Raw genomic sequence first — 9,472 nt, forward strand, 5'->3', positions numbered from 1 at the left:
GAGGAAAGGAAGGGAGAAGAGAGGAGTCGTCTCTCTGCTACACTGGCTTCTCGAATCCCTCACTGCAGTGTGAAGACTTACGATGACTTCACAGTCCAGGCCACACGTCTCCATCGCCACGGAGACGGAGCAGGGGCTTGTGGGTAAATATACGAGTGGCGAGGGAGCAACTTCATAAAGAGCTCCCTGTTAAACAGCTCTCTTTACTGCAGGAGGCAAGGAGTAGAGGACTCCTCACGGGCCTTTAAACTAATGCCACGGAACAGGCAGACCCTCTCTCTCTGTCTGTCTCTCTGTCTGTCTGTCTGTCTGTCTGTCTGTCTGTCTCTCACACACACACACACACACACACACACACACACACACACACACACACACACACACACACACACACACACACACACACACACACACACAAGGGATGGCGAAAACTACTAATTTTCTTGACCGACCACCGAGCCTCATTAGCCGGTTGAAACCGGTTAACCGATTCGTTTACAATATTCTACGCTATTTGAAATAACAGCCACGCAGTTTTGCAACCCTGTCGCATCTCTCTGTCCCCCGCTCACACACAGCCCCGGCGGCGGCGCCGCACTTTCACTCACGTACTGTTTTTAAAATCCCCTTGAGCGCGAAACATGAGTCCCGCAAACCAAGGAGCTTGTAAATAAGTGGAGGACAAATGGCTCCTTCGTTTCGAAATGGTTTGGGTACAAGGTGATCGCGTTGCAAATAAAGGCGTTTGTCTAGCGTTAAGCTCATTTGAAACTGAAATTGCCGCGGCTCACTTAAGAAAATGACAGCTCCGAGGAGACGCCGCTATAGTTTGAGGAAGTAGGCCTACTAACAATAATAAAGAAAGATGATCATCATTACCTTATCTGTTACCATTGCTGACCCTTCCTGACCCTTCCTGAAATGTAGATGTAATGTGTTTCCAAATCTAAGCCCATCTTGTGCGGAAAGTTGCTGCAACACGATAAAAAACAATGGATAAAACGGGCACCTCCAGATTGCAAAAGACGCACCGGCCAAGGCATGCGTGCGAATGTTTTTATTGGTTTATTAAGTAGCCTACAAGCAGGCGAGTTATTACAAATTGAGTGTGAGGGATAATTTGTTAACTTCACGCAAAAAAGACCTTGGAATGAGATGGCTAGCTGTATAGCGTTTAGTCAGAGAGGGTTAAAGCGGATCTTTGGTTTAGTCCACTAGGGAGGGAAAGTGAAAACCAGCGCCCCAAGTGGTTGCGTTCCTATCGAAGAGCAGCTCCAATGTTAAGTCCCATAGACCGACTTTTCAAAAAAATACTACGCAGCTATACCAGCGATCTTATCCACCAAAAATATTTTTCAGTCTGCATACTGTAATAATCTACTAACTGTGAAAATATCAGACCCTATTTCGCCTTATTTAAAAAAAACGTAATTGCTCGTTTCATTTCATAAATGGACTACAACTTCAAGTGACGTGACACCCTTCCACGACGTTACTCACCTAGCATGGTTTGTTTATTAGCCTGTTAGCTAGTTGGTTAGTTAGTAGACAATCACACTTACTGCCAGCTCTTGTGTGAGTAGGAGCACAACACAAGTTATCCCAACATAAAGGTAATTACCACGCGGTTTACATCGCTCTCTGTTATTACAAAAATATGATAAGCCAGTTAAGCAAATTGCCGTTTTGATCAGTTGGAGATGAAGCGCCCAAACTGGTGACGTCAAATGCTACTGTAGCTAGCTACTGTAGTTCGTTATCACCATGTTACAAACAAACTCAAAACAATTAAACTGATCCTAAAAAATAAAGTATGACCACTCGAAGCAATAGAGCTGACCTACATGCATAGCATATTGAAGGCATTTAACTAACTTCCCATAGTGGGCCGATATATATTTTTTCCAAAAGAAAATCCCATCCACTCCCGCTAGCCTCTAGGAACGCAACCACCAGATGGCGATGAGATTACTTTCCCTCCCTATAGCCTAATTTAGAGATCTTTTTTTTTTTTTAACCGACTAGCGACAACTTTGATCGGCTAACGTGGATACGGTCAACCATCGGTCAAACAGTCACCGGTTAACATCCCTAACACACACACACACACACACACACAAATATGTGTTCTCTTTTAAGAGAACAAATACAAGGGTTTTGGGTTGCACTTAAAGCAGAGGATTCCGCAGCCAGCAGGTTCCTTTAACAAACGACTTAATAACTACAGTTCGTGTTAATCTACCAAGCGGTGCAGTGATTTCCATTGGAGCCATTCAAAGGCAATGACAGAAGTGTTTAAGTGTAACTCATAGAGCTAATGAATCACTTCATCTAGGCTACAGTAGTAGCCTCTAAGCTCTCTAAGCAACTGCTCCATGGTGACACTGTAGCATTCCCTATACTACCGTAGAATGTAACCATGGCACATTCGTTTACAAGGTCACTACAGTATTTCTGTGTGAATGGCCATGGTTATCTTTGTTTTCATTCTAAGCAGGGGTGCTGTCTCATGGCTGAAACGAACTGGCAGCCGCGCATAAACCCGTCAGCCAATCGAAACAAGCGCTGAATGGCGAGCGTGACTCACGTGTGGTGGATGTGACTGTAGAAGCGTCCATTGAGAGAGCCCAGCTCTGAGCCCACCAGGACGAAGGGCGTGGCGATCTCGGCCACCTTCACCAGCCGATGGAGGTCATCCACCATCCTAAAAAAACACACACAGCTGTAGTTAGCCAACTGCCTCCCTTCTCTAGTCTACCACACAGTATTGTAACGGTATAACACAGCATAGTAGAGCATAGCAATAGTATAATAATGTCCCTTTTCCCCTGCCAATCTAGTCCGACTCTACACGGCACGGCACCAGTACTTTTTGCTTTTCCACCTAAACTGTGACCTGGAAGTGGGCGGACTCGACGGGGTTACCACTGACGTGACGTCGGTTTCAGGCGACTAGAAATTGTCATCCTGCAGTCAGTAAAAAGTAAACACAACAGTGGAAACTTTCTCTCTTAATAAGCAATAACAGCATACAAACACAATTGTGATTACAATGTTACTGTCTAAAGATAGATAAGATAAGATAGGTACAGCATACTGTAGCCCACTGTAGGGCTAAAAGGGTACCTCCACTATGTCTTTTAAAGCACAGGAATGAACTATTCGCACCGCACATGCATATGAGTGCAAATGAAATGATCACTTGGAGTGCTGACAGCAGAACCGAGGAGGAGCCACAAAGAACACACACCATAAAAAAGAATGGTTGACTAAATCCAAGCCAAAGAGTCTCCAGTCCAGAGCTCCAAAATAGAGAGAATATGATGGAGCAAAGGAGGAAATGAAATGAAGAGAGAATGAAAAATAGGAGGGAGAGAGAGAGATAGAGAGAGAGAGAGAGAGAGAGAGAGAGAGAGAGAGAGGGAGAGAGAGAGAGAGAGAGAGTGTCGGAGTAGTCAAATGCATCATGATTTGCAGAGCCTCTGCTCTGTATGCACATGTCCATCTGCTGAGGGAACCTCCTTGCATTGACAAATAAGACACGAGCGCAAATGAAGTGATTTCACTGCGGCGGCAGGAAGCTGGCCATCAAACCGCCAGCCCACTGTGCTTACTGGATTCTTGGGAAATTGATCACCCACATCTGGTGAGAAATAAATAAACAAATAAATAAAGAAATAGAACAGACATAGAGAGAGGCGGGGAGAGAGAGTGTCTGCCCACCTGTCTGCGCTTGGCACCGGGGGACTGGCCACTAGACAAGCGGGCGGCGCAGCCAAGTCTCTCTCCCCTTCTCCCCTCCGCCCTCCAGCCCACTCCATTACACCCCCGAGACAGATTTAACATGCTGGGTGGCTCACTGTGTCAGTGACCCACACGCACATGGAAAGAGAATGAAAGAGAGAGAGGGAGAGAGATAGAGAGAGAGAGAGACATACACACACACACACACACACAGAGAAAGAGAGAGGGGGGCATACAGACATACATACAGACATACACACACACACACACACACAGAGAGAAAGAGAGAGGGAGCATACAGACATACATACAGACATACACACAGACATACACACACACACACACACAGAGAGAAAGAGAGAGGGGGCATACAGACATACATACAGATATACAGACACACACACACACACACACACACACACACATCCGTGCCTGTGAACCAAAGTGTTTCATCAACTAGGTCTCGCTGGACAGCAGCATGACCTCCAGGTCTCTCTGGTGGAGAGGGACTCTAACTCCGGAGGTGATGAAAACAACACCATCCAGCAGAGGCGGCGACGTCTCAGGTTTCCACCCACTAATAGCCGAGAGACGCCAGCAGCAGCATCACTCATGTGAAGTTAGCGCACGTTATTACAAGGCTAATAGTGATAAGAGGATCCCGTCTGCGCCTGCAAGCCCAGAGGAGCACAATGCTACTCATTAGCCGCTAAAATAAGCTCATTTGATATGCTAAAGCGGGCTATGCATAATGGTGCCAGTGCACGATTTTAAGAGGCGTGAACAACGAGATTACCCAGCAAACGGACGAAGATGGGGGGAAATTAACATACAACATGGGATAGTTGTGCTCTAGAAAAATTAGGACGTTTCCGTTTTTTTTTGCTTTTACTGTTTTTGCTTTGATGAGGGAGTGTTCAAGTGTCAGTCATGTCATTAGGTATTTCTAAAGGACCGTTGGAGATAAGCTGCCACCTGGTAGAGAGGTGGTTCATTCTCATGCTCACATAAACACATGCGTCAACGTAATACATCTGAAAGGAATGTGCTTCAGCCAATGCAGCCAATACACAAACATTGCCATCCACACGCACATCAACCAGACGCAAATCCCATCCTTCACCTACAAAAAGGGTCACAACAGGTGACGTGGCTTATAAAATGTCAAGAGTGGCAGGTAAGGCTTACCTGCCGGTGGTGGACATTCCCCACACTTTTTCCATCCCGGTGGACTCGTTTTGCAGCACTCTTCTGCTGAAGCCCAGGCCGACGCGGTCATAGGTGCACACCTGATGGAGGACAGACAGGTCACCGTTTAGCCCTTACATCATAGATCAAGTGTCCTTTTTTTTTACACTGGACACAGGACAACAGTACAAAAACAGAGAGAGGTTTCTTCTTAGAGAAACTCAGGTCTAACAACAACCTTTAGTTTTGGTCCCAAATAAAAATGTACACTCTTCATCATTCACAAACAGAGGTTGGTGGTGGTGGTTGTTGTTGTTGTTGTTGTTGTTAGGCTACAGTTTACTTCAGTTTTTTAACTGCTTAAACTTTACTCAAAATGTGGTGTACTACACAAACAATCAATCCCCCTGAGCCTCCAGCAGGCAGAACTATATGGTGTTGGGGGCAGAGTGTGATGGAAGTTGTAGTTTTCCTGTGGCTCATTCTGATATTTACCACAAGAACTGCCGTTCAAAACTAAAGCCAAATCCAAGGACTTGGGTAAGTCTGAAGTCATGCGATAATAGAGTAGCCCTTTTCTTCTTCTTCTAGCTCAGTGATCTTCCAAATCTCTTGAGCCCAGGAAAATCTCTAAGTTGGAATTTCAACCCAGCCCCAACAAAAGAGGGGAATTCAAACCATTCTAAACATACAGCCAAACAGGCACAGGCCATGGCGCCAGCACTTACCACTGATGACAAAGGCAACTATGTGGTGAAATCACAAACAAGATTGCACCTAAGGATGATTAAAGGTGACCTGACAAGTCCGTTTCAAGTCTTAAATGCAAAAGTTTCACCATCTACACCGTTATGTAAGCAACTGCAGCTTCAGGTGAATCAGCAGACAAAGAGTTGAGAGTTGACCTATTTTGGGCTGGTGGCTTCTTTCTTACGCTGTTCCTGATTTCAGGGTGGGAGGCAGATGCAAAGCCGTGTGCATCTGACCGCTCGGCTTTCAGAAGCCTGTCCAAAAATCCCCTGCCCTGGTGAGGGCGCACAGATGAATTTGGACAAACAGCACAGGGCACCCTGTCGCCTCGGATCCCTGCCCAAGCCACCCGTCTGGTGATGAGAGGTGACATGGCAGTGACACACACACACACACACACACACACACACACACACACACACACACACACACACACACACACACACACACACACACACACACACACACACACACACACACACACACACACACACACACACACACACACACACACACACACACACACACACACGGGGGGGGGGGGGGGGGGGGGACGTGCAGGCATTCTGAGAACTGAATTGTTTAAGGGTGCTTTCATCAAGGGGAATTATTGTGATGCATTACCTGCACTTGGCTGCCCACGATGGCCGTCGGAGTTTTATGCACGCTGTTCACTAATCCAGAAATATTACATTAGGATATGTCCCCATTTGTTCCGATTACCTTCACTAACGAGAGCACTTTGGGTTCCTGGGGTAGGTGGGGGAAGTGTTTTTATCTTATTTCAGGAAATGAGCCTGTTTTGAGTCTACAGTAAATATTCTTATGGCCTGTTCAGAGACTGCGCTTACTAGGAGATTTTGAACTCCTGTGTGTCTCAAGAGGGAAATCCAGCAATCACATGAATTCTCAAGATGACTGTATAATGTCATGTGTGCATAATGTTTAATGGCTTGTGTTAGCAGACTAGTATACCCTGAGTGCAGTTCGGCTTGCCAATAAACATGGTGCTGCACAACATAATATAATGTATGTAGCCTGTGAATGTTTTATGAAGCAGCAGGTAATACATTTTATCATTTTATGAGGAATATTTTGCATTTTTGTGTGACTTATCCCAACAATCGATTTGCCAACGGTACCACAAATTCTGTGTGCTTGCAGCTGCTATCAAATACAACTTGATGCCCGGCTGTTAAAGCGAGACAGCTGTGACAACACTTTTCTCCCCCTTTTGTATGGAATGCTCACAGCTGGACCCCAAATTAGGCTCACTATTTTTTGTGCAAATGTTAATAGGGACACACTTCCATTTCCCTGGCGACCTCCCTGGACAGTTTGGACAAGACATATTAGTCTCATGGTTTGCCATCTCTCACTGGTGGTCAAGCTCAGTCTGGTAGCTGCGTTAATTCTCCTTGTGCACGGCTCAAGCAGTACGTTTGGTAGAAAAACAGACTACAGAGCAGCACTAGCAGAGTCTTTAGAAAGAAGTGATTTTGTTTACAGGGTGGACTTCACACGACGCAGCCTGATTCTACAACTTTTCATTTTAAGATTATTGGGCTTCCATCCAGCCTTTAGTGACTGGACAGTGGACACCAGCCAGGAAACAAACTGGAGAGAGATGGATTGGTATTGAGAGATTACCTCTGGCCAGACTCAAACTGGATCCATAGGCCTCGTTTATGGGATGGGATACTGCCCCTTTTGCCACAGCTACCTCTAGATCTGCCTCTACAATCTTGATGTAGGACTAACCTCTGCTCCCCAGGTGCTGTTCGTATAAAGAGAGAGCTATAACATTGGTCTCCTAGTGTCGTTTGTCTTCATATAGCTGACCGGTACATGCATCTGATCGACTCTGACATATGTTTGCGTAAGTAAGTGGATCACACTGGAGCGTATGATACAGTATAGTGTTACAGTCACTGAGACAGAAAAGACTTGATGTGTGTGACACCAGTTCACTGAGAGAATGAGACACTATATCAAATGTTGCCACGTTACATCTTTCATTGTTTAGGGTGTTCACCCTCACCTGCTATCTGTCAGAGAACCAACATGACTTGACAGTGGGATTCAACCACCTACTGTACTTTAGGCACACCATGAACACAAGATAGACCTACTCAAATTGTCAACATCAAACCTTGTTCGTAACAATTTCTTATGAACTTGTTTCGACGCATCATGCTGCCTTTCAGAACTTCTTCACAAATTCTTCCATTGATATGACTCTCTATTGCACAAAGAGCTGTGCTCTGACAGGTATCAACAGCTGAAAAAAGTCAGTCTGAAACGTCAGCCCTCCTACCTTTGTGATCTCGGATAGACTCTCCTGCACATGGTGCCAGATGTCTGAGGACATGCCAGTTGGGGCATCAAGCATAACTGAAACACATAGGTTTATATGTGGAACATCAAGCATCACACAAACAGTTATGTGTCAAAAGATTGCATTCAACATTCAATTTACCAACTGGTTGTCCTTTTCCCTTGCACACCATGTAGACCTTTTGACCTAAGCCAATATCAAAGGACTCTCCACCTAGAAAATAAAAAAGAAAGAGCAAAAAAAGAGTAAAATCTAAGATGAACAGCCTACGTTCTGTCTTTCATAAAGCTTTCAGGTGCATTTTGCAATTATTTGTATCTGTTCAATAATGCAATTTGCATTCAAACTTGATGAATCAATGCACATAAAACATGTTTTTAATATTTAGCTATCTTTAGTTGGTTCGGTTACTTCAAATAACCAATATGATGGCAGTAATTGTAGCTTACTTTCGGAGAGCTACACGTTTAAGTGTAGGCTACATTTATCCTGGATCTCTTTGGGAGACTATGGGTAGGCTAGGTTTAGGAAGAAAAGTAAAGCTACCTTTCGGTGTCAACATTTGTCCCTCTCGCTGCAATGCGGCATAGTTTAGAAAGGGAGGAACGAAGACGATGAGGAGTAGAATCTTCCCCAACAGAATCAACGTGGACCAACACGTCGTCTCGCTCGCATGCTGAGAAACTTTACTTTCGCCTGGAGACGTTGTCTTCTGGAAGAGAGGGATGCAGTCAGGTTACAAACTGCACTTCATGGCAAAGTTGCAAGCTGGATGGTAGCCTACACTCAAGACATTACCGATGATGTTCTCGCATGCACGGTTACAAATTGCATGCCTTCAAGTCAAATGTAACATGTTCAACAAGATATTTTAACAACTCTACAATACACATAGCCTCGACAACAACGGTGGCTGATGTTTCACCAGTGCACCGTGGTTCCTGGTGCATATAACGTTTTATTGGCTACAGCATTCGACGAGTTTAACCAAAACACCTTCTTTTTGTCTGTTTTAACATTGCCATCGCCCTCTTGCCCGTCTGTCCTTTTTCGCAACATTATATCGTTTTTAACTCAGAAATGTTCAAAACATAGGGTTCTAAACAGCGAGGATGCTCAATGAATGGCGAGTATCGCTCATATCGCTGCGTGGAACCTACTTCCTGTTGCAGTTTGACAGAGACGGTGGCCGTTTTGGGTCTAAATGTGTTGTAAGTAATGACAATTTTCTCACCGGAGAGCGAAAGCCGGATGTCTTGATCCTAACCTCCTTACGCCAACCAACTTTGCCAAGACTTAAAATATTTTAGAATTGTGAGTAAAGCTTGAAGGGGGAGCAAAACTTAAAAGACTCCAATCTTCTCAGTGTAAACTCAAGTAAACTAACGTTAATTTGTGAACACGGTCATCTCATAAATGGTGGTAAGCAGAGCCGCTCTGGTGGTAAGTAAC

The 9,472-nt window shown here is 44.9% G+C and overlaps 1 protein-coding gene across 3 annotated transcripts in view; it reads right to left on the minus strand.

Moving 5' to 3' along the window:
- Positions 1 to 9,271, minus strand: part of si:dkey-122a22.2 (uncharacterized) — a 23,460-nt gene extending 14,189 nt beyond the window's left edge. Inside the window, exons 1-6 of one of the 3 annotated variants that reach the window (XM_062537746.1) lie at positions 9,181 to 9,271; positions 8,567 to 8,732; positions 8,162 to 8,233; positions 8,000 to 8,076; positions 4,933 to 5,033; positions 2,588 to 2,704 (exon numbers count right to left, since the gene is read on the minus strand). In XM_062537746.1, the coding sequence (XP_062393730.1) occupies positions 2,588 to 2,704; positions 4,933 to 5,033; positions 8,000 to 8,076; positions 8,162 to 8,233; positions 8,567 to 8,582 (383 nt within the window). In that variant the 5' untranslated portion in view covers positions 8,583 to 8,732; positions 9,181 to 9,271. The other 2 variants (XM_062537745.1, XM_062537744.1) reach the window with 2 other exon arrangements.
- Positions 9,272 to 9,472: the final 201 nt, after the last annotated feature.

Source organism: Sardina pilchardus, chromosome 6 (genome assembly GCF_963854185.1).
Source record: "Sardina pilchardus chromosome 6, fSarPil1.1, whole genome shotgun sequence".
Classification (NCBI taxonomy): Eukaryota; Metazoa; Chordata; class Actinopteri; order Clupeiformes; family Clupeidae; genus Sardina; species Sardina pilchardus.